Consider the following 26,534-nt stretch of genomic DNA (forward strand, 5'->3'; position numbering starts at 1 on the left):
CCGATTGGCTCCGGTTCTTCACTCTCCCGAGCATATCGTAGGCATCGGGCATACTCCCGGGTGAAGGTCAGGTTTGTTTCACCCGTCGGGTTGGGCCCGGCAAGGGACGCAATATCAAGGGGCCTGAACAGGACCCGTTCGTTTCTCATTATACACCCGAATGCCGCGGGGAGCAAATGCACTTCCCTCTCTCTCGGGGCTCCGTCTTCGGAGACTCCCTCTTCTCCCTTCAGCAAAAGGCGTCCGCTGACAAATCTTTCACCCGTTCCGCCCGCCTGGTGGTAAGCGATATGCGCCTCCAGTTTCTCAAAGCTCTTCACTTGGCGTTGGTTATCGCACCAAGGGCAGTTCCTAACCAATTCTAGCTCTAGTGTGTCTCCTTCTGATCCCATCCTCGTCGCCATGTGCGGGCCGCCTCCCGATCCCAAGAAGAGAGGCGGACAAGAGTTCTAAGTTCGTGAACTCTAGCCCAATCCGGCTGAAGGCTCTGAACACGCGAGCCCGTCGTGTCAACCGAAGAAAGCACTCGTCCGAAAGAGCTCTGAATAAACTCACGCGAAGTTTGCTAGGCTCCATGGGTCCTTCTGCTCACTCATCCACACGAAGTTTGCTAGGCTTCGTGGGTCCGGTTCCTTTGCGCGCACGAAGGGATACGATTAGGCTGCAATCGGCAACGGGGAGAGGCTAGAGTCTGATCAGACCTCTGTTGCCTGCTTGAAATGCGCTGGGTCCGATAGGCTCCGCAGCACTTAGAGATCTTCACACAGCATGAAGTCTCCTCCTCCTGGTGTTCGTGGAGTCCTCCAACTTGGGCGGAAACCACTCAAGCTTTTTATATGGCTAGCAAGCCAATTACTAGCCGCCACGTGTGAATAATTGAGAACTGGCCAATGGTGGGGCACAAATTTGAATACGAATGGCAGGAACTCTTTGCAACTAGCATTTCTGTGCTGCAACAAAGAAATGCACCCTGCAAAGAAAGCTACTGGTGGTGGGAATTCTTTTGCACCGGGGTTCTCTTTTGCAGCAGAAAACTCCACCGTGCAAAGAAGCTGCAATTTAGCTGGAACAATTTAGCAGTGCCAAAGCACACACAAACAAAATCACACCCTTGGGTTGTGACAGGGGACATGCCCAGTTTTTCCCCATAGTTTAGAGGATAGATCACTCCCCCACTGTGTAGAAGGCCCATGTTCAATTTGTTCTGTGCTTGAGATGTACACCTACGCAATGGGACACATACGCTTAAACCATTAGTCTCTATCAGGCAGGGAGTGAATTTGAACTTGGTCTTCTGTCTTGCACATGAATGCTTTAATTCAGGGGTGGGAAATAATTTGGGGTGGAGGACCACTTAGCAAGTTTTGGTGAGTAGTTGAGGGCCAGACACGCATGCACACAGACACACACGCATGCACACAGACACATGCATGCACACACACAAGCTCTCTTCAACTTTCCCTGCACCCTCTTCCCTGCCCCGAGTTCCCGGCACATGGCTAGGTCAGGCAGGAGCCATGCCATCTGCTCCAGCTGCACTCACATAGCCCCAAGTGGCATGCAGGAACACAGTGTGGCACTGGCTCAGCCTGGCCCAGCCACATGCCAGGGACTTGGGTAGGGGGTGCAGGGAGAAGTGGGTCAGGAGCCTTGAGTTATCTGCACCCAGTAAGGCCAGTGCCACTCTGTGTTCTTCCATTCTCCCTGCACCCCCTTCTCCTGCCCTGCGCTCCTGACACATGGCCAGGGCAGGCCAATGCCTCACCATGTTCCTGTGAGCTGCTTCAGGCCATGTGGAAATAGCTGGGGTGGCTGGCATGGCTCTTGCCTGAGTCGGTCACATGCCAGGGACTTGGAGTCAGACAGAAGCAATGCCAGGTTCAGGCAGGAGTTGCTCCAGCTGCACCAACATAGAGTGAACCAAAACAGCATGCAGGGACACAGCACAGCACTGCATTAGCAATGCGCATGCCCCTACCACGCCCCAGCCTGGCAAGACCCAGATAACCCATGGCTCCTGGCTCTCTTTCTCTGTACCCTCCTCCACTAGCAGGGAGAACCATTCCTGAGCTTTGACTCTCACCAGTGGCTTGGCTGTCTGGTCTGTGAATAGTCCCAGAATTGGAGCTGTGCACAGATAGCCTGGCCAAGAGTTCAGTGTCCCTGGCCTTGGAGTGTACACTGGGGGCTATGGGGGGTGGGGGGGGACAGACCAGGACAAAGAGAGGAGTGGTTGCCTGGCCACTGAGGCTGGAACTGCAGCGACTACAGCACTGGAAAGGGAGAAAAGTGAAAGTTACCAAAAGCCAGGGCAACTGTGGTCTGGATACAATTCTTCAGAGGTGCAGCCGCAGGTTGGATAGAATATTTGACAGGCCAGATCTGGCCCACAGGCCATATTTTGCCCACTCCTACCCTAACTGCTAGGCTCTCATTCCCTCTTCTTGGAGTGGTCCAACTTTTTTATAAAATACTTAAGTCACTGAGACAGAGTAAGAGAATTAAAATTACTGTCGGTCCTGATGGTTAAGACACTTGCCTGGAAAACTGGAGTAACTGAGTTTCTCTCCCAGTTCTGGTGAATGTTCAGTGATTTATACAAAGTCGAACAGTATCAGCATGTATGGCATAGTGGTGAGTGAGAGAGGTGGGTTTAAATCACCTCTGCAGAGGTTTTCCACATCAAGAATGAATAGACAAATCCCTGAGCTCTCTGGTGTTTTGAAGAGCGACGACATCTCATTTTTGTGCATCTAGTTTCTGATTTTTCTTCCAGCCAAAAGTATTAGGCAAATTTTGCATCAAATTCACCAGTAATTTTGGAGATGCCAAGAACAATTTATTCTTAATTTACTTTTTGACAAAACTAAGTTGTCCAACTGTAATCTTTAGCAATAAAGAAATGTGTTGTCAGGTTTTATTCATGAGTATTAATGTCTTAGATACTCAAAAGGTTATGTGCTACTTAGATCCCAATTTGTCGTGTGAAGTATTATACAATATTCAGAACTGTAGAGCAGATCTTCAGCTGATGTAAATGTTCTTAGCTCTAAATCAGTAACACCAGGGTGATTTACAGTAGTGGTGGATCTGCCCTTATGTGCTGAAATATATTAGAAGATGTTTTAACTGTTAGTAGGAAAGAGCAGACTACTGAAATTAAGCCATAACTTTACTGAGTCATCTCTTAGCAAAATACCACACTAAACTATTTTATTGTGTGATGAATACAGTTGTTTTCCTAGTTTAAAGGATGTGAAGATAAATTTATTAAGTAGAAATAGGAAAAAGAGCTCATGGTTTTGAGTATTAACTAATACTTGTCTAACAAGCTGGACAATCTCCCTAATTACAGTGTGCAAAAAAATTGAGATTTTCATGTAAGTCTAATCTAGAATTACCATGTTTTTATTTCTATAAATCAGACTTTCTTCCAATAAAAAAATGACTTTTCCCAACTTTTAGGAAAGTGCATTTTATAATTTTTGGTTTTATTCATCTGTAACAAATGGCAATTTCTTACCTATAGATGCTGTTTCTAATTTCCACAGTTGCAAACCAATACAATATTGCCTTAATTAATATTTTTAAATCAATTTTTTCAATATGTATATTGCTTCTGAAGTGGTGGGACTATTTTTCATACCCAAGTATGAGTTATTTCAAGGATAAGGATACCCTTATTCCATAATATTCCTCCAGAGTGAGAGGCTTAGACAGAGAGAAAATTGGAAAGCTGCTCGTGTAGAAAATTGGTGTTTTAAGCAAGCTCCATCATGATTGGTTTATGAATTCAGGTTCTAATAAATAAGTAAAGGAAAAATAGTTTTCTAATTTTTAAAATGCATTTAATTTTCATTTTAAAGCAAAAAAAACCCCACCCACCCTTTGCATAGTGTTGCTGGTGCAGAATACCGCCTGCTGACTTACACCCCTAAAGTTGCTGTTACTGCAGTATGTGAATGAGAGAGACATATTACAAACAAGGAAATCGTGTTAAAAGAAAATTGAAGTTTCAAAGTCATTAGGAAAAGCAGTTGCACCTTCTTACCCAGCCCCTTATACAACCCATACACCTTTAATAACAAGATCATTCTGCTTTTTTTTTCACAGAACCTTTGCATGATTTAGTGCAAGGATACCCGTATGCTGGGAACCAGTCAGTTTTGTGTGGTTAGGGAAAGTTAATGTCAGGAGAAGCTTTGTCTCAGTTGCTGAGGACTTTAGGAGGTATGGAGTGAAGAAGGCAGCCAGACGACATCCTGGAAAATTGACTTTTGCTCCTACTTGTGTTTGGACCACAGAGCTGCTGGGCAGTATTAAACTAGTCAGTTTTAGCTAATCTACAGCAGGGTGCCTATACACAAGCACCAAGGTTGCTCCGATGCACCGTAATTACAGAGCATTATAGCTGGAGCATGATAATTACCGTGTTCTAGCAACCTCCAGCATCTTGTCTATTACTGTCCCCGCACTTAAAAATCGTGGTGGGGGTGCTTTATGTAAAGTGCCTTCAACAAGCTTTAGATAAAGTACCCTCACTGCCATTTTTAAGTGCAGGGACACAAATACATGACACACTAACACTTTGGGTACTTTAATTAGAGTGGCTCTTGAAGCAGCTCTTATTAAAGTGCTTCCCCACCCACTCCACAGTGACTATCTTTTTGCCCCTGCTTCCCATCTATAAAATGGGAATAGTGAAACCTCATCTCACAAGAATGATGTAAGTTAGTGTTTGTGGAACACGTGGCCAGTTTAGGCATGAGCACCACAGGAAAGCCCAGAAGGAAATGAATAATTTTGTTTTCAGAGTTAAGCTCAATTAGTGTGCAGCAAATAAGGTATAAGGAAAAATCACTGGACAACAAGGAAAATAGTGAATAGCTTTTGAGTTAATAAGTGCTCTCCATTCCTGTGCACTGAATGAAACAGATGTGCTGCAGAAAAAAATGTATTTTCTTGTGTAATTAAAGACCATAAAACCTGGGGGGAGGGGTGGGGGGAGGCAAGCTAGCTAAAATTGAAGGGTAAATCTTAATTCTGCTATTTTCTCTTATATATTCTTGACCTTAATTCTATTCTTTTAGCAGGTGCTTTTTGGTTCTTTTATGCAGTGAATTTATAAATACTCTCATCTGTAGATCCCTTTAGGATGTAGAAATGTAGATTATTTTTCAGTGTAGCAGTTCTGTATACTCCCAGATAAATTTTCTTTATAACCCCCAATACTTCTGTAGAATGATTTATAAGAACATTTTACTCTTTCAGTTGCTGTGAATTTAATAGGAAAGTGCAGGTAGTCTAGAAACCTTTTTAGAAATCAAATTGAGGGTAAAATAAGTGTACCACTGTGGTTCACTGAGTCAGTAATCCCCCAAATCCTTTATTAGGGATTCATCAAGAAGACTCTAAACAGATTGATAATTAATGAGTTTCATATTCTTTGTCAACTTTCTTCTTCAGCGGATCATTTTTCCTAAGATGGTGGCAAGCTGTTGTCGATTCCTGTGCTATTTCTGTCGAATCAGCCGCCAAAACCAAAAAGCCATGTTTGAGCATCTGAGTTATTTGTTGGAAAACAGTAGTGTTGGGCTTGGTATGTCACATAATTTAATCACTAAAACCATCAAGTACCAGGTTTAGTGTGATACCATAGAAATATCATCCAGTTTGTGTATCAAGAGAAGGCATGGTGCTGAGAAGACCTCTTTGAAGTTTAAATCTACTTTTAGGATTCATGTTAATGCAAAGACTTAGCTTTCTGTCTTTCTTTCTTTCTTTCTGTAATTAGACTGCTCTGATTTGAATTACAAACAGAAGAATCTGAATATGGATTATCTAATATTTTGAAAGCTTTAGGACCAAATTCATATTAATTGATATAGCTTCCCTTTAATGCAGATAATTTTGTAATAATTTAATCTTTATAATGGCCTCTTTAGACTGGCCTTTATGCTGCCCTCATCAGCCAAAGGAATGTGAGGAAGGTACCTATTTTATTATTTATTTTTTTTAAATGTAGTAATCTAAAAATCCTTCTCTCAAGTTGAATCATATGACCTAAAGTTTCAGATTCTTCTCTCAAAGACTGGGAGTGTATGATTACTAGTTTTTGTGTGCTTTGGAGTTTTGTAGTCCAAGAAAGAAATAATTTCCTTAAATTTAATAATAAGAGTAGTAGGTGACAGTAAAGCATGAAACAGAATATATATGGATTTTTTTCAACCCTGATATGATCTCTTAATAATATTATATATCCTTTTGAGATATGGAATACAAATATTCCTGTCGTACAGTTATAGGTCTACAGTCATACAGTTACATTTCTCTAAAATTAACTTATGTTATTTTGATTAGTTGTTATTCTAGGTTTCTTTGTGTCTAAAAATCATGCAATAAATATCTTTGTGCATATATGTGTCAAAAAATCAAAAACAGAACTTATGTGTGTATGTAAACCCATCCCTATTCATCATATCATTTACAAATGTTCTTTGTTGAATCTTTGCTGTGCAACTTACTTCTTGTGAATATTTTGGAGTATGATCTAGATTACAATGCAACTGCTGCCCTCTGCTGCATGACTATTAATACTGCAAACTAAATCATTTAATTACTGTCTACTGCCATCTTTCTCCCCAGCGTTCCCATCTATGAGGGGTTCCACTCCACTAGATGTTGCAGCTGCCTCTGTAATGGACAATAATGAGCTTGCACTAGCTTTAGAGGAACCAGACTTAGAGAAGGTAAGGACACACTATAAGCTATATTGCATGATCCTCTGTCACTAATAATCCATACATTTTCTTTTGAAATGCTTTTCAAATGGAAATTGTACTCTTCAATGTAATTTTGGTAGCACTATGAGCACAATGTATGGCTTGTCAGGTTTGTGCTCATTACAATGCTCGCCCATAAGTTGTAAGTATAAAATCCAATAATTATGACTCATCATTTTACCTTGTTGAGAAATGTGGCGCACTCCCTCTTTTCTGGGTGTGGATAGATTTAGCAGTTATGGCAATATTAAATTTATATCAGTGTAAATTGTTCTGATAGGGAGCTGTGTAGCTCAGCTGGTAGGGTGTCTGGTATGACTACCCAGGCAAGACATGGGTTTGATCCCAGGTGAAGGTGGGTGTGTGTGTCCACTTCTGTGTTGGCTCTGAGGCCTGGACAGCCCTCCTCTCCAATAGGAACCAGGGATGAAGGCAGCTGAAGTGTAGTGTAGACCACATCACTTCCTTTTCCCACTGCCTCCATGGCCCTATAAGTGAGACACCTTTACCATAAGCTGTTCTGAAATAATATCTATGTCTATATCCAGTCTAATTGGAGGCAAACTACTGCTGTAATTTAAAAACTATTTTGTTCAGGTCTAAAGTTATGGCAGTTTAGCTGAACTATATTTTAAACTGTTAGGTCTTTTTGTTCCTGCAGTTGATGCTGCAGGTCTTTGCTACTATGGTACCTATGTAAAAACATTTAAGAAACTTCTCATTAAAAAGATTTGGTTTAAACAAGGACTTCAGCATCACTTAATTTGGAATTCATGATTTTCAGACACGCATCTTTAAACAACCCTCTTGCTATCTTATTCATGTCCAAATAATTAATAATCTGATTTTCCTTTTTTTTTTAATAAATCAAAGTATAGTAGGACAGCTTCTGTAATTCCTTCAGTATTCTCTGCATGATTCTCAAATATCACAAGGTCATGTGACTATGTTTATTGTACATAGAATGTGAAATTAAACCAAAAAAATAAGTAATGCTTGTAGCTAGAGATACTGAGGCTTTAACCCAGGGGCAGGCAAAATATGGCCCACCGGGCAATTTCATCCAGCCAATGGGCGGCTGCCAACCAACTAATCATATCTGGCCCAGCCTGTGGCTGCCCCTACTATATTCCGCATGGGGCCAACCCCCTGCCACTTCTGCTGGGGCAGTTCAGTGCACTTCCACCCTTGTGCACAGGAGGGCCTCAGCCCCAACCAGCACGCAGCTTCCAGGTGAGGTTGGTGCTGCCAGTGCTGCAGCCATCTGGGGAACTGCTCAGCTCCCCTGACCTCCAGCAGCTCCTCTTTCTGTCCCTGCTGCTTAACTGTGGGCAGCAAGTAGGGAGGCAGTGGCTGGTGGGGGGAAGCTGCAGATGGGTGGAAGTTAAAAACATGGGCCCCACAGCCAGCAGGGTGGCAGGAACTCCGAGCCTGGGTCAGTCCAGTTTCATCACACAGGGCTCCCTGCAGCTCACATGTGGCTCCCAGGATTTATGTGCCACTAGGGGAGGCCCTGTGCAATGGAGCCAATGGCCTTCCCTGATGCCACATGCAGCTCCCAGGGCTCTGCTGGAAGTGGTGGGGAGCCCTGCACAATGGAGTCAGGCCAGCTCCTCTCCCTGCTCCCCTGCAGATTCCCAGAAACTGCACATAGTAGCAGGAAGCAGGACCAGGCTGCTGGCTCCATTGCTGGGTCCTAGGAGCTGCGTGTGAGAAGTTCGGAGCCTCACACAGTGGAGCCAGCAGCTTGGCCCTGCTTCCTGCTGCCACATGCAGTTCCCAGAACCACATGCTGCCAGTGGACTCCAGCTGCATGGGCTCCCACATGCACACCCCACCATACCCACACACCCTCCCTCACCTCCCCCTGTCCCACTATGTTATAGTAGATGTTTGATTTTTAGTACAAGATTTGGTTTTTTCCCCAGTTCTAAGATGGCAACCCCCCACAAAAGTAGTACTTCCAGAGGAAGGGGAGGAACTTCCAGTGGCAAAGGTCAGGGGTTAGGGAGGGACTTCCAGTCTCAACATAGTGATCAGGGGCTGAGCACCTATCAAGGGGCACCCTTGCAGCACTCGACAGCCCACTAAATTTCATTAAGCATCCTTCCAGCTGAAATAATTGCCCACCCCTGCTTTAACCCTTGGAGTACACAGCCTTAAAAAGCTTGCAGTTGATGCCAAGCTTTGCTGATTCTACTGCTAACAGTAAATATCTGTGAAACCCACTGGCAAGATGTGTGTCTGTTTTTCCATATGCTGTGGAAAAAAATAGATGTAACAGCGTACTACTTCTACGAGCTATTCTACTAGGTCAATTTGTAAAAATCTGCACTATAGTTCCAAAACTTCAAACCTCACTGATGACCCACATCAGGGTCAATATGGACCATCCATGTGTAGGAATTTTTTGATTTGCCTTTTTTTTTAAGTTGTAAATTGCCCATAGAAAACCTATTAAAATGATTTTAACATTTCAAACTCAGGAACTTAAGTGAGGAAATGCCAAGCTGACGGAACAAGGTTTAAGAAGTCTATAAGACTTAATTTGTTGCAAAAGCTGAAAGATGTGTAGTGAGAGAGGGCAAGGACTACAGGAAAAGAAAGGATGGTCTTTTGAAAAGGCAATTGAATTCTGCCCTGGGAAATTGGATTCTAGTGCTGTCCCTGCCACTGTTTGTAGATGTTAAAAAAAAAAGTGCTTTACTGAAAGAAGCAGCATGTTATAATGACCCAGCTCCACAGTATCTGCATGGATTAGGCACTTCACTGCGGCTGTTTAGCACTTTTATCTAAAGTTGATTCAATCAGATATTAGATAAAAGCACCACAAAAGCCCCACTAAAGCACCTGATCTATACAGATGTTGAGCAAGTCAGATCCAATTAATGCAATGCCACTTCTGGGCAGGTGCTGGGCTTAGCACGGGAGTGTGCAGAGTTTGAAGTGCCATTTTGTTTTGTTTTTCAACACCTGCAAGCAGTTCCTAAGTAATACTGGGAAATCAATTACTGTAATACTAAAAAATGAAATCTGGTTTAACTGCTCACCTCATTTTCTGGTTGCCAACTTAAGACCCCTGAGACCATACTTGCAGAAGTGCTTAATATTCAGAACTGTAACAGCTGAGTTTGAACATAGAAAGTGCTATAAAATAATATAAAATAATATACTATATATAAAATAATATAATATAAATTAGCATTTTGAAAAATTGGTTCTTTTTGTATCTCAAACTGAATGATGTACCAATTTATAAATCAACCTTCAAATTTAGCCACTAGTATCAGTCTTGATTTATATACAAGGTTGATCTGTAATCTAATAAACATCATCGTGCAACTATGTGGAGCAGGATCATTTGCTCTGTAACATTGTAGCACCTACAGGTACACCAGTCTGCTCTGTCATGGTAGTGGTGAGGTGGTGAGCTCTTCCTGCAGTTCCCAGGAATCTCCCAGGGCTGCTCACCAGGAGTGGAAAGTATGTGTGTTAGGAGCTCAGAAGCCCTAAAAGCTTGGTGTCAAGTTAAGGCTTGTAGAGATCTGGAAAGCCTCTGGTCTCCAGCTCTGGAGCCCCAGATCCTGGAAACCACCCATCATGTGAACTGGCATAATTCTGTTGGAGTCCTCCTGCCAGTGTTTCATTGGAAGATGTTCAAAACCAACAGTGAAACAATTTGGATTCAACATATTAGCCTTTTCCAAAAAAAAAAAAAGTCCAAAAAAGTTTTAGAAAAATCCTGTGAAACTGCATTTTTATAGTCAGTAGTCCTCAAAATATTATGAAAATTTATATTTTGAACTCCTAAAATAAGGAATGTTTTGCTCAACATGTCTATATGATAGTTCTATTATATCAATGAAGTTTGATTCCAGAAATTCAAATCTGGCTTTTTAATAAGGGCTTGTCTTTGTTTATACTAGTAATAGTTTTAATCTAACTAAAAATATATGTCTTGATGGCTAGGTACAGACATTCAAAAAGCCTGAGGCAGAATCAACCTAAATTTATGTGGTTTTCTATAATCAGCGTAGTTCAGATCAGTAGCAAACTGAACACGCATTCACTTTTTGGTGGGGAGGACAAATCTTAGATTGGGTCCTGCCAAACTAGTCTGTGTGCCAAACTGCTGTTATAGGTATAGATTGGTTTCTAATCACTTATACCAGCAAAGGTGTAATGTCTGTACCTAGGAAACAATTTTAGGCAGAAGAAAATTCTTAGCTTTGGGCTAAGTTAACATCAGTAACAGAGGATGCTTTTTTATTTTAGTATTTTTAGTGCTTCTTCATGATTCTGTCCCTTTTCTTGGTTATTCAAGTCTCCTTTTGGGATTTGAGAAAAAACAGCAGTTTAAGGTCTCTATTTATAGCTATCGCCTTACTCGGAGAAAAAGCTGCCTAATTTAAAATTAAGTTTGAAAATGAGATTATCAATTTATAATCAGAAAGGCATTGGCTTTTACAGTTTTGGCCTTAATCCCTTTGTGACTCAGCATTTAATCTATATAGTATGGGCAGTACTGCTTTCTGTTGCAGAGGTGTTTTGAAGATAATTTCATTAAAGTTTGTGAAATCCTTAGATAGTATAGAAAAGACCACAAGAAAATAAATGATTTTGTCTCCAATGCAGGTTTGGAAGGTATATGGTAAATAGGCAATGCACAGAATTATGAAGATAAGATTAAAAAAATGATGGACTAGCTATTCATTCAGTGAGCACTGTCTGCCCTGTTCACTGAATGAGGTAGGCCTATTTGTTGCCTTCAAGTATGCGGGCCATGCCCACATCACTAAGAACTGCCACTTAGTGGGGCAGTGAAAGAAGAAGAGCAACAAATGATTTTAGGGGACAAAAAATGACAAAAGGGACATAAAAGTAGAGTGTACCACTGGAGGGTACCAGGCAGAGCACCCCAAACAGCACCCACTGAATCAAAGGCAGCCAGAGAGCCAGCAGCTACTGCCCAGTGGTGCTCTGCTCAGAGACAGGAATGGAGGAGACCCAGGAAAATGGCTCTGCATTCCCTGGGGACCTTCCCAGCCAGAGCCTCCTTCCTGGTAAGATAGACAGCCAGGAGGAGGTTGACCAGGAAGTCCTGGGGTGTGATGGGGCCGTGGATGGGGAGTGCAAAAATAAATGAGGGGAAAAGTGCAGCCAAAACCTCAACAGGAGGTTCTGGAGGAGGAGGAGGTGCAGGGGCTGCAACTGGGTACACTGGAGGAACACATGTGTGAAGGTCTCCCTCTGCCCAGAGAATGGGTATATGGCATTGAATGAGGTAGGAGTGCTACAAAAAAATATAGCATGTAATTGAAGTCTATATGTTGCAAGTAACATTAATTTCTGGCATTGTTAGTCACTGAGCACTAGCCTTTGCAGCCTTAATTTTCTTTTAAAATAGTTTTTGTGCATATACATAATATAAAATGGTTAAAATTATTACCCCATGGCTTAATGGTGCAGCTGTGGCATAAAATGCTCAAAATTACCATGTTCCTTTGTGAATATTATTCATTTAATCTTTCCCTGCCTTCCTTATAAACTCCTTTCTTTTCTGTATTTTGCCAGTATACTACACATTGGAACTTAATGGGCAAGATTTAATAGGTTGCACTAGAAGTGGAATGGACTATATAATCATAATGATGCTCTCTTTCCTTAAAAATTTTGTTCTTTGTGTTAATATCTGCTACTTATTTTACACACGTCCAAAAAAATGAAATTCTGGAGGGGAATTTTCTTGTTCCATCAAGAACCAGCTATTCCAAAACAACTGCTCCCTTGGATCAGAACAATGACCACGATGCTTTCCTGGAAAAAATGGATATATTTAGAGCTTCCGTAGTTCCCCAGCCATGGTTTGTGCCTATAACAAACACTAGAGAGAATTAAGTAGATGATGCCCTATATTATGGATGCATAGTCGTTTGCTTATGTTTCTTTTATAGGTTAACAAAATGAGTAATATGCTCATTACCAATTTCAAAATATACTTAAGAACTGCACTAGAAATACTCTTAAATAAAGAAATGGATCTCTTCTTGGAATATTAGACTCACTAAGAATTAAATAACCGTATATCTTAGGTAAGAATGGTTTCCTATGCAGTTTTAGGAATTCACCTCTAGACTTATAAATTAAATTTGAGTACATCTTTTTAAAGCTATACCTAGTTGATTTTAAATAAATATTCAGTCTCTTTTTAATAAATATTGTAGTAGACATCCATAGACAGTAGGAATCCTAATTTGATTCTTGCTAGAACTTAGGACTGTTATTTATTGAAACTGTTTACATGTCTGCATAATTTAATTACTTGTATTTCCATTTTGTTTTGTCTTCATTTTCACAATTTATGAAACAGAAACTGACATTTTGCCCCTATTGAAGTCAGTGGCAAAACCTTTGATAGGCTCAGTTGTTTACCCAGAATACTTAAAACATTGTTTCCCACTGTGTAATGCTGGACATGTAATAAAGAGCAAGGACCATAATTTTAAGTTGTTAAATTTGTACTCTCTAATTTAAATGCTTTAACAGTTTTTTTATTCTTTTAACTTGGAATCTGAAAAAAACTTCAAGCACTGTATTTTGTTTTATAGATGTTTTATAGATGGTTTCCCATCTAGGACTGGGTCATCTTAATCATAAAAAGGCTATAGATTTTTCACTGGAAGGGAGTCTGAAATCTGTAAAATGAAACTGATACCCTCTTTACCTTAAGTGAACCTTAAGTGAAACACCATTATTTTTCAGAGGCAGATAGAAATATATATTTCTAACTTTTAATTTTTTTTCTTGCCAGGTTGTTACCTATTTGGCAGGTTGTGGCCTTCAGAGCTGCCCAGTGCTGCTAGCCAAAGGATACCCAGACATTGGTTGGAATCCAATAGAGGGAGAACGTTATCTAACTTTTTTAAGATTTGCAGTCTTTGTAAACAGTAAGTTTCAAATTTTTTGATGTCCCGATTTTTGCCAGAGAGACTTTCTTACATGTTTTAAGAAAACCTCTTTTCAAACACTTCTGTATCAATAAAACTAGATTAATGAAATAATGGGTTAAGATATACTGTCCCCCATACAAGTGCAGGATTACTGGTATATTTTTTCCTTGGCATACTTCATATTTATTGCCATCATCAGATCAAATAATCAAATATGAAAGTTTTTGAAAGAACAGCTATTTGGCAGAGGGAAAATAATTTTTAATCATGTATTGGGAAACAACTCATCAATGAAAATATAACTACTTTAATATTATACATCATGATTTTGTAGTGTGTATATTTTTAATATTAGGTCAGTAAACATACTTGAGAAAATGTTTATTTTAATCTCTAGTGCCTCCCACACAAAAAAGATGGACTAGTTCACTTATAAGAACAACAGTGAATCATCATGCCAGTTGTCCAAGTTCTGGTCTAATTTTCCTTGGTCTTTTAAAACTAAAATCTTCAGTTCATGTTGAGACCCTGTTTTGCCTCCTGGGACACCTCTAGATGTTCAGGTAAAAACGTGATGGTATCTAATGTACAATCTACACAATTATACCTTTTGCCATGCCATGCCACACCTGCATGGTAAGAGGCTTGATTGGGGGATCCAGCATCACTTCCTATCAAGCCTTATTGCCAGTGTAGGTAGTCATAATCCTGGGATCCCCCTGCATCAGCTTCCGTTATGCAGATGGGAGACTCATCATCTCATGGGACTCCCATCTATGGCAACACCCCATGAGGAGGGAAGTGTATGGGGTGCTAATGACATTCCCTTCTGCGGTAGTGCCCTGTGGGCTGTCCCCCTTCCCCACCATGGGGCACTGCCACAGATGGTAGTTTCATCAGCTGATGGGACTCTAATCCATAGCAGCCTGTGGAATGATGCTGCTGCTGGGGGTCCTGTCAGCTGTGGGGCCCTCAGCGGCTGGAGCACATAGTGCACCCCCATGGCTTGGAGCTCCATCAGCTGAGGGAGCTCCCAGATGTGGGAGTCTAGCTATGCTCCATTTGCAAATTAAAGCTGATAGAAGCAGCTATAAAGTTAATACATATTTTCCAGTTCTAACTTTATAGTTGGACAGATCTTTTTATGATGTCATAATTAATTTGTACAGGTAGCCAGTCTGTATGAATTACACAGTTAACCTGATAATTGTGTGATACCTGTAATGCATAGAGGGGGCACTAGGCCACACACACATAGGAGGCACGCTTGTGGTATCATTGATGAGAACCAAATTGTTCCATAATAAAACAGCAGGGGGAGTCCAGGATTGTGAACCCAGGCTCCCCTTGCAACAGCAGGTAGCAAACCAGGTAGCCAGTGCTCCTGTGGGGAAGCTCCAATTCATCTAGTGCACACTCCAGTGCTGGCTGGAGAACCCCTAGAACGAGCTCCCTCTGCTCCTTTTCTTTCCCCCCTCCCATTTTGAAAACAGCAGGGGCTGGCAGGGAGCTGGCAGGTAGAAGAAGCCATTTCTAGGAGAAAACAGCTGTAGGCTGCAGCCAGTGGCTAGATTCCCCTCCCCCTGGACCCATCAGTGAACTTCTGTTCAGTCTGTGGGATCATTGTAACTCAGAGCACTTCCTGCAAAGTGTTCTCAGTTGCAGTGTGGAACTGTACTTCTGTCTGCACCCAAAGAGCCTAGCTCTGGCCCCGTGAGACTGGGAGGATAGGAACCTTGAGCATTTACTCTCTGCTCTCAGTATTGTTTATTTATTTTGAATTAAACAGCCCCCTGAATCTTTCACCCTGGGCTGTTCATTTTTAAGTGTTGGGGTGAATGATGCTGTCAGCCCTGCCCAAACCCATGGGCCTTGTGATGTATGTAATGTGTAGAGGGGGCCTTTATTCTGTTCAAGAAGGGAGCAGAGGGAGCTCAGGTACTCTCCTGAGAAATTGGAGGTGTGGGGCCCACACTTTCTAGACAGGCTTTTCGGCAAAAAGTGGGCAACACCTAGCTCTCTATTATGAAGCAGCTTCCTAGCACTTCCTCTTTTTATTTAATTGCTGTGATCCTGGGGGTGATCTCAGAGTTTTAAGTCCCAGCGCTTTGACTATGTGTCTTCAGGTACAGATTAGATCTTGTTCCAAGAAGACTTATCTCCTGGACAGAATCCCAGTCTAACCAGGAACCTGACCACAGTGCCATACCTAGACTCCTGGAGTTCCCGGGCAAACTTTTAATATTGGACCCCACTTCATCAGAGATAATGATAATAATAATCGGACAACAGAAAAAAAGCAATGACTGCTTCAATCATTGAATCATTGAATTCATGGAAATAAAGACACAGTATTAGGTATTCGTTTATGTGCAATATTAAAACATTTTTTGCAATTGTAATTTTTTTTTATTTTTCAGGCCCCCTTTCTGTCCCAGCTCCAGGCAGTCATCTGGGTCTGCCTGACCAGGCCTTACTTAGCTGGAGAAAGGCCCTTCCAGCTTTCCAAAATCACCCCAGAACTGAAAAAAAAAAAGAATGAGGTCTGCCATCTCTGTGGAAATGGAATGCCTCTAGTTGTTGGCTACCCTGAAATCACTCATACCACAAGACAATCAGTGGGGTATAAAACAGAAATAAAATGTATTACATGAGATAGAGCATGTAAGAAAAAGGAACTGTTAGGTTTGGAGCGAAATATGAAATAATAAAACACAAAAAATCTCACCTAGGTCTCTATTACGACTGTGCTAAGCTTCGGTCTCTGATTCAGTTCAGCAGAGATTCGGCCCGATTCAGTGGCTGAATCTCTGAATTCAAATAAAATCAGAGGACCCTTTAATCTCTCTGAATTGAGTCAGAACCCTCTGAATCAATTCAGAGAGATTCGGAAAGGTTCAGTGATTCAGACATAAAGACAGCTTTAAATGTTTTTTCTACATACCTCTAGGTAGCAGGGGCTCATGAATGCTGCAATGCTGGGGCTCATGGAGTGTCCCACAGAAGTGTGGGGGGCTTCCTGGCATGCTTGGCAGCAGACCCGGAATTGGACAAGATGCACTTCCAGTCCACTATGGGTCCACCGGGGAGTGTGCCGGGGGGGACCCCCTCACCTCCCGCCTGACTCAGCAACTGGTGCCTCCTGGGTGTGTGGGGGGGGCACCTGGGGCCCTCCCACAGCCGATCACTGAGCCAGGGAGGCACAGGGGGCCCTCCAGCATGCTCCCCAGCAGACCCAGAACTTCCGGGTTTGCCCCTGATCACGTGGAGGGCCCCCCCCCCCCCCCCCCACTCCTGTGCGATGCTCCATCTGCCCCAGCATCACAGCATTCACGAGCCATGCCTGCTACCTCAAGGTATGTAGAAAAAACTTTTAAAGCTGTGTCGATGGCTGAATTGCTGATTCCCTGAATCTTCAGATTTGGATTCAGCCAAATTGAATTGGGGACAGTGATCTGAATCAACAAATCAAATCACTGTCCCTGATTTGGGCTGAATCCAAATCCGAATCAAATAGGGCCCGCTTTGCACACCCCCTACTCTCTATTATGAAGCAGCTTCTCCCTGAGTTCTGTTAGTGTTTCTAATAGTTAATACTCCTGCCAGTTCCTCCCAGGTTGTTACCAGCTTCCTTGGCTGGGGACTATAATCTTCTCTTAAAGGCCAGCATTCCTAGATAGCTTTTCTCCCTGAAAGTCTTCCCTTATCATGATCTCCTCATCTGTTCAAGAAGGACAGATATATTTACAATCTTTTCATGTGATTTCCTTTCCAGATACACATCTGACTGAGAAATGAGTTGTCTTTCCTAATCATGTTTAGATTCAAGGAAGACAGCAATATACTTGTCCTTGCCAACAGTTTCTTTTTCCAGACAGATAAACCCCTAATCATATTTCTCTCAACTATTCTTTATTCTGTTCAAGAAGGACAGAGATATCAATCTCTTCATATTATTTCCTCTTCACTTTGGACCAGTCAAGTGAACCTGGGTATCTCCATTAGTATGTATCTGAGGCATTTCCCGTTTGAAATGCATTCAGTCATTGTTTGCTATGCTCTCTATTCCATGTAAACACTTAGAGTCTTGCCTCTTCCCTGATAGAGATGCATGCCAAAGCCTTTCTGGTTTACAAATAGCCATTGTCTAGTGAGAATCGTTCCTGACACCTGATTCAGCTATAGACCCACTGACAATCTTTTTGATTAAGTCAGATCACAAAAGTATAAAAATACATTCATATTAAATGCCATCTTTCATACAAACACAGAAGCATGATAAAAATAAGCATAGCTTAATATTAGCTATGAATAGATACCAAAGATGATGAGAATAAAATTGACTTAGGGAACTTTGTGTATGCTAACTAATGCCACCCCCCCACCCCCGTATTAATCTTTGCATATGGATGTGCACGACACTCCATGGCTGAAGAGAATGTTATTCTCTGTCAGACTGTCTGGTTTAGATAGATCTATCCCATTTGAGGAATTGTATTCTATTAGGATGCCGCCTCTCTTAGCTATAAGGATTGATCTGGATGTTTCTATGAGGTAGTTCTCTAAGGCTGGGCTACCTATTGATTTGCCATTGGGATTGCTGTGTGCCTTCCTGGGTGCCTCCCTGCATGGAAAGGATTATTCATCTAAGCTAGACACTTACCTTCCTTGCCCCCAAAGTCTTTAGGTGTCTAGTAGATGCAGTAGGGTCATCCTTGGTGTTTGCTGATTATTGCAATGCCTGCCAGTTTCAACCTACAAGTCCTATCTTGAAGTTCCTATTCTGTCTTAACTTAACTTTCCCAGATGGAACTGACAAAAATAGCCATTATTATCATTGGGAGCTTTGCCCAAGTAAAGCATTTAAGACTGAACCCCAGATGTTTAGAGGATCATGTATGTGTTTTCTCCTTATTATTGAACTTTTCATTTTTAATGTAAAGATAAAAAGGACAGATGGCAGAATTGTGCCCCCTAATTAACCTTGTCTGCCAGCCTGCGTATATGTAACCATATAGTGTGTGTGTGTGTGTATTTAACTATGACAAATATGTAATAGATGTTATAATAATAATGCATATAATATAATGTTTTTAATATAATGATGCATTTAATATAATAGTGCATTTGATATAATGTGCATTTGTTGTAGTTATAACAAAAATATGAAAAAATAACATTGTGCCTAGAAAAAAAAATCCTTAAAATTCATAAGTGGGTACAAAAACTAACTATAATATTACAAGAAAAATTCAAACCAATTAAACAGACACTGTATAATACCTATAAAAGAGCTCTATTTTTTTTTTTTAAGCATTGAATCAAAACAAATTTACTATCCCCTTACAAGGATTTTCTGTTATCAAGTGTTGAAGAAATAATTCTCTAGGTTTTTAGCTTTTTTTCAATTAAGCAAAAACTTAATCAAGGATATTTGCCCCAGGATATTTCCACTTTAGGCTGATGATCATAACATAAAAATAAGAATCATCAACATAAGAATCATAACATAGTGGTTTTCAAAGAAGTATACCTCTCTGGAGCCAAGAAATCAATCATATAACTTAAAAAGTATATTGCAAATACTATACAGAGATCAGAAACTACATGTCTCTCATTTTATTTGAAAACTAAATTTTAATGCTATGTTTTCATTTAGATCTGTAACTGCAAAACAGAGGAAAGATTTGTTCTCCATTGCATATTTTTCCCTTCCTAATTATTAAAAATGTCTTCTTTTTTTCATGTGTATCAAACAGTATCTCTTCATCCCATTGAAATAGTTTCATAGCCAACATCTGTTTACCATGTTTTCATTGTCAAAGCCTCTCAGTATATTACTTCTTGCGGCAATGTTTTTTTTTTTACTACGGATACTTTGTCCTTGATGTTACTTGAAGTGGTCATCATAAATATGATGAGCTAGAGCTGGAGTGTAAGTGAGGAGTTACGGATTCTGAATATACCTTTGCTACTTCCCTGACTCACTGTGTGACCTCATCCTCATAACCACTCAACTCCCATGTGTCCCAAGTATCCTCTCTGTAAAAAACGGGATAATATCTATAAAGTAAAACTTATTTAACTAACAGCAGTTATGAAATTTAAGTAACACTGGAAATTTAACTGTGAGCAAAGGAAGAAGGAAAGGCGTGGTCCACAAATTGTTACTCAATGAGGGTTGCTGTAAGCCTCTATTTTAGCATTTATATAATATACATGGGCAGATCTAGGATTTTGGAAGGTGGGGGGGGGGGGGACAGAGGGGCAGATGGTTTGGTACATCATTTTTCCCCAGTTAAAAAGAAAATAGAACTTTAACTAATATGTAAGAGCCCAATAACTCTATTATTCAGTTTAAAGTAAAAATTACTTTATTGGAATGTGCATTGATTTGCTATATTGTACATTAAGTATAAAATACAACAGACTTGGCAAATAATAAGAGATATACATTCATTTCTAATTACTTGATTATTTGGGTTCTTAAAACAGAATCAAACTTTCTTGAGCATCTTGACAGTGTGTTTAACTGTCACTTCACTAAGAGAGATTTTCACATCTGAGTCCATGTTAAACATGGCCAGTCCATTGAGATGCTCTTCACTCATTGTTGAAGAAAGCTGTTTTAAGTCTCTGGGAAGGATTTTTTGTAATATTATTTATTAGACCAGCCATATAGTTGGGAGAGCTGTTGGACAAGATAACTCGAGAAAGGGCACTGACTGCCCTAAGGTTTGTCCAACAACTCTTCTCAACTATACAGTTGGTCCAATAAAAGATATCACAAAATATCCTTGCCTCAAGATCAGTGAATAACACCATGACTAAGGAAACTTGACCTGAGGGAGCAAGTGCAACTTCTACTGCCACAGCTGCTTCTTCAGAGACCTGCACACCAACTATCCAGAGTCACCTAACCCTGTGACTCCTTCCACTAGCCTTGGGAGCATGCAAGAAGCAGGGGGACAAGCCAGACTGAAAAGTCTGCATGCAGCAGAGCATGCTACCCAGTGCAGGGGCTGCCAGAGGGTGGAAGGGGGCAGCCATGGGTGCCTGTGGAAGAGCGAGCAGCACGCTGGCCTCCTTCCACCCTCTGGCAGTCCCTTCTCCAGCTGCTCTGAACAGCATAATCTGTTGTGGGTGCACAAGCAGAAGATGTAAAGTTTCTTGCTTCTTGCTTCTACCAGGACTTGTGGAAGGAGCTGCAGGCACAGGTGGCTCTGGACCCCAGTATAAAAGTCCCCAGTGTAGCAGTTGTAGTGCTATAGACTGTGTTTGCTCCTTCAAGTACAGGCTGGGTACTGAGAGAGGGGCTCCCTCCCCCTCCCCAAGGGTAAAGAGTCAATCCTCTATCCCCTTTAAATCTCTTCATCTGTTCATTTTCCCAGTTTCCCTTTAACCAGGTCCCTTGTCTCCCCCCAGCCCAGTCTAACATTGTGCTGGGCAATCAGGCTCCCTCAGTGAAGCTGCTAATGGGGCAGAAATCAAAGGGGTGGGGAAGATGCATCCATGCCATTACTCCCCCCTTAGTCCCACTCGGCATAATACATATATATATAATATATACATATTTTATGTGCATGCACATTTGTTTGTATATATGTATATATTTTTTCTTGATACTGATTTTTTAAAATTAAAAATACATTTTGGCAGTAGTTTTGAAAAAAATCAATAAAAGTCAGTATCTGTTTGCTGTCTTCAGATACCTATCTAGCTATGTTTACCACCATGTTTTCATTCTACCAGCAAGATTCATAGATGTTAGGGGCTGGAAGGGACCTCACAAGATCAACAGGTCCAACCCCGCCTGCTCTTAGGCAGGAAAGACTGCTGGGGTCAGATGACGCCAGCAAGGTGAGCATCCAGACATTTTTTCAAGATTTCCAGAGTAGGTGCTTGTACCACCTCTTTGGGAAGTCTGTTCCAGACCCTTGACATTTGAACTATAAAGAAGTTTTTCTTTATATCCAATCTAAAGTGATCCTCTAGCAATTTGAGACCATTATTCCTTGTCTTCCCCTGGGGTGCCTTGGTGAACAAATGCTCCCCCAAGCTTTGACTTGCACCCTTTATATACTTATAGGCTGCCACCAAGTCCCCTCTAAGTCTTCTCTTCTCCAGGCTGAACAGTCTCATGTCTCAGCCTCTCCTCATACGACCTGCAGACCTTTAATCATATGTGTAGCCCTTCTCTGCACTCTCTCAAGCTTCTCCCCATCCTTCTTGTAGTGCATCACCCAGAACTGGACTCAGCAGTCCAGCTGCAGCCTCACCAAAGCCGAGTAGAGTGGGAGCATGACATCCTTTTTCTTGCTTGAGATGCATTGTTAGATGCATGCCTGTGTCTTATTTGCCAGCTACAGCATTACATTGGTGGCTCATGTTCATTCTATGGTCTATCACAACCCCCAGGTCTCTTTCAGTTGTGTTGCTATCAAGTGTAGCACCGCCAAGCCTGTAAGTGTGTTACAGACTATTTCTCCCCAGATGGAGCACTTCACATTTCTTAGTGTTAAAACATCATCAGATTTTGATCTGCTCACCTTGTGAGCCTGTCCAGGTCAGCCTGTATCCCCAGCCTATCCTCTAGCATGACCACACTCCCCCATAATTTGGTGTCATCCACAAATGTTGCCAGTTCGCATTTAACACCCAACTCCAAATCATTAATGAATATGTTAAAAAGCACTGGTCCAAGTACCAAACCTTGAGGAATACCACTTGTCACCATATGCCATGTTGTCTCAGTTCTGTCTATTAATACTCTCTGGGTCCCGCCTCAGAGCCAGTTTCCTAGCCACCTGACCATTAAGTTGTCGAGGCCACAGTTCCCCAATTTTTCCATGAGCACATCATGGGAGACCAAGTCAAAGGCCTTTTTGAAACCCAAGTATATGACATCAGCCTCATCTCCTTTATCCAGGAGGTGAGTTACCTGATCATAGAAGGAAATGAGGTTGGTCAGGCATTACCTGCCTGCAACAAAGCCATGTTGGCTATCTTTTAGAAAACTGCCTTCAGTTAGACTATCAGTGGTGGATTCTTTGATAATTTTTTCCAGAATTTTTTCAGGGATTGAGGTCAAACTGATTTGCCTGTAATTCCCTGGGTCTTCATTCCTTTCTTGAAGATAGATACTACAATGGCCTTCTTTCAATCTTCTAGAACCTCTCCCGAGCACTGCAGGTTCTCAGATCGCTTTGCCGTTGGTTGTGCAATGATGTTAGCCAATACTTTTAGTACTCTTGGGTGTAGTTCATCTGACTGGTCCTGCTGACTTGTAGATATCTAGCCTCTCCAGATGTTCCCTCATGAGATCTTCACCAACTATGGGTGAGTGATCATCCTCCATCTTGATTATCTTGTATCCTGTCAGGCAGGGTAACACCCTTAGATTAGTGGAATACTGACACAAAGTATTCATTTAGGAACTCCATTTTCTTCTGGGTGTCGGTTATCAGCTGTCCCATTACATTAGCAGGGGCCCTATGTTTCCATTTTTTTTTCTCTGACTTCCTACACATCTAAAGAAGGACTTTTTATTGTTCTTCATTTCTGTTGCCAGTTTAAATTTGGTTTCTGCCTTTGCTTTTGTAATCTGCTCCCTACAGGTGTGGGATATTGCTATGTACTCCTCCTTGATGGTAATTCCTGACTTCCATCACTTATAAGCTTCTCTCTTCAATTTCAGGAGGTCAGGAGGTCCAATACTTCCCTTTTGAGTCAAGGGGGTCTCCCAGCCCTTTTCCTACCTTTCTTACAAACAGGAATGGGCTTCCTTTCTGCTCCAAGAATCACATCTTTGAGGAGTGAACGTTAGGGCTGAGCAAGACTTTGGACAGAGCTTCGGATCTGGAGAAGCTTTGGACACTTTGGGGTTCAAAGCAGAATATCCAGGTTGAAGTGCTAGCCTCGTTAGGCTTCCCAAAATGGTTTGGAGCTTCTGAAGAGCTTTGGAGCCGCCTCGGAGATCCGGCCAATGGCTTATAATGGTGAAACAATAAAATATCAATAACTTTGTTGTTTTTTGTCCAATTTGGATATAATTTTCCGGAGTGGTAGACTCGACAGAGAGCACGAAGCCTGCCCTGTTTCAAGAAGATCAGTGCAGTAGTGTGGGGGGGAACAGCATCCCAAATTCTTGAAAGGAAAACTCATATCACATCTATGTGTTCCAACACAGGGGGGTGAAATCTGCAGGGCTGGTAGCTCTTACTGAGGCCACAAAGCCTGCCAAGTTTCAAGAAGATCGGTGTATGGGTTTGGGGGGAACTGCCCCCCAAACTGTGGAAAAGCAAAACTCGTGCCCTGGATGCTTGTGGGACTGACTGTGTCTGTCTTGGGGCAGGGAGGGGAGACACTACTGCAGGCCTGGCTGCTAAGCTACTGTGTTACCAGTTACCAATCAATCAATCATGATTCACTCGGGGACCAGCTCAATAAACAGGACCTAGCTACTACATAACAACTTAACAAGTATCAATTATCACCTACAAAACCAGGCTAAGGAGAGGAAAGAATCAATACAGACAATCAACTGCCCCAAGACAGAGACAGTTTTGGCACGAGTTTTGTCTGTCAGCAGCTAGGGGTGCAGGGCCCCAAAAACCCCCTGCACAACTCTCCTCGACAGCTGGCAGGCGTCGTTGCCTCAGCAGGGGCCATCATCCCTGCAGCTGTCACCCTGCTGCGCCTTAACACACGCAGTATCACACATGGCATGAGTTTTGCTTGTCTGCAGCTTGAGATGCACTTCCCCCCAAACCTTGCATCTATCTCCTTGAAACTTGGCAGGCTTTGTGGCCTCAGTAAGAGCTACCAGCCCTGCAGTTTTCACCCACCCCCCTGTGTTGTAACACACAGCCATGACATGAGTTTGGCTTTCAAGAATTTGGGGTACAGTTCCCCCCAATCCCCTGCACCAATCTTCTTGAAACTTGGCAAGTTTCATGCTCTCAGCACAGGCTACCATCCCTGCAAGTTTCATCCAATTCGGACAAAAAACAACAAAGTTATAGATATTTCATTGATTCCCCATTATACCCTATGGCCGGATCTCCGAGGCAGCTCCAAAGCTTAGGAGTGGCTTCAACCAGATTGAGGCAGAAACCTGGTCCGGTGCTCTGGATCGGATCGCGGCCATCCAAAGTGGCTGGATCTGAAGCCAGATCGGATCACTGCCAACCCGCATAGGCCTAGTGAACATTAATCTTGGATTCCCTTCCCCATTGGATCATGGTTCTGTAGGGCCCCACCAACCAATCTCCTAAGCTTGTAGAAGACAGCTTTCCTAAAATCAAGGATTTCTACCCTGCCGACTGATTTCCCTGTCTTGTGATGCATGGAGAAAGTGATCGTCTCATGGTCACTGTCACCTAGCTTCCCTTTGATTCTCAGGTTGCTCACTAAATCATCTCCTTTGGCCAGAAAAAGCCCAGGAGTGCTTTATCCTGGTCAGCCCATAGATTTCTTGAGTCAGATGTAGCTCTTCAATGCAAGTGGGGAAGCTTCACAACCGATCAGATCTTGCTGAGTGCTCTTCCCACGAGATGTTTGGGTAGTTGAAGTTGACTTTGACAACCATGCTCTGAGAATGTGCAGCCTCTACCAGTTCTCTAGAGAACCTCCAGCAAGACGGTTACCTTCAGCAAGGAACTGGGAAGACAAACTACATCTCCCCTAATTCCACCTATCGCTTGTTAACATCTTAAAATCTAAAGCTACCTATCCTTTCAGGGTCCAGTCTGAACCCAATTAGTTATTACCAGATGGGGTTTTTTGTGCATTTTCCTCTGCACTCTAAAATTGACATCTTTGACATTTTGGTTGTCCTATCTACACATTTTAAGATTGAGATTAATAAACAATAATCTGAATTTAAAAATCAATTGAACCATGATTGCTACTTAAGCAGATTACATATATGAAATGTGCTTCTGAATTAATTTCTCCTTTTATTAATTGTTCAACTACTGTATTACAGGAAACATAAAACCAACAGTTGAGTTAATGATGTAGCTACAGAAAAAATGGTTAGAGCTTTAAAATGGGATTTTGAGGATAGCTGAAAACGCATTGTTTTAGTGTCAGTTTTACAAATATATTTTGTTAATATTAATTTTTTATGATTAAATTAAAGACGTTATTATTCTCATTCTGACCTCATGATACTCTAAATGGTGGTAAAATTAAGCACATTGGGCTAGAGAATGAAGGGTTGCTTTAGTACTTGACTGCTAATCTGGAAAGCATGGTTTATTTCTCATAAACTTTTGCTGAGACTTTAGGCAGGATAATTATGGCCTGATTTTGAGTAACTCTCAGTACCTGAAGCTTCCAGTGCCTTCAATGGGAGCTGCAAGTGTCCTGCACTTCTGAAGCCAGACTGTCAATTAGTGGGTGCAACATGTGATGCTATGTCACCATAGCAACACACACTCTTGTTATAGTGCATTGCTATGGTAACGTAGTGCCTAAAAATAACTGTGCGCAGAGCACATGGTGCAGTACGGGCTGTGACTGTGCCATCTTTTAGTGCTTCCAAAAGGAAATGCTAAATGATGGTGCACTATCAACAGCACCATAGCAGCACGTGTAGATGCACCCAGTGTGTCTGTATCTTTCCCAAGGACCTTGTTACATGTTGCGCTTTGACCTACTCAAAAGTCGATTGGTGTCAATGCTAGGTCAAGTGAGCAGTCGCACCTTACTGGCTGTCCCCAACCTGCACAGCTGTGACTTGCCACTAGCGGGTTAGCAAGCAGGGGCCAGACTAGGAGCTATAGCTATGAGTTGC

At 41.9% G+C, this 26,534-nt stretch overlaps 1 protein-coding gene across 3 annotated transcripts in view; it reads left to right on the forward strand.

Moving 5' to 3' along the window:
* The window catches only part of RYR3 (ryanodine receptor 3), a 585,375-nt gene that overhangs the window by 340,119 nt on the left and 218,722 nt on the right, over positions 1-26,534 (forward strand). For all 3 annotated transcript variants that reach the window (XR_003092800.1, XM_025197735.1, XM_025197736.1), the window contains 3 exons: positions 5,467-5,599; positions 6,646-6,749; positions 13,594-13,729. Coding sequence is in view for 2 of the 3 variants with exons in the window: in XM_025197735.1 (XP_025053520.1) it covers positions 5,467-5,599; positions 6,646-6,749; positions 13,594-13,729 (373 nt within the window). In the remaining variant the exon portion in view is untranslated. The remainder of the gene's footprint in view (positions 1-5,466; positions 5,600-6,645; positions 6,750-13,593; positions 13,730-26,534) is intronic.

The sequence above is a fragment of the Alligator sinensis genome, unplaced genomic scaffold (genome assembly GCF_000455745.1).
Source record: "Alligator sinensis unplaced genomic scaffold, ASM45574v1 scaffold262_1, whole genome shotgun sequence".
Classification (NCBI taxonomy): Eukaryota; Metazoa; Chordata; order Crocodylia; family Alligatoridae; genus Alligator; species Alligator sinensis.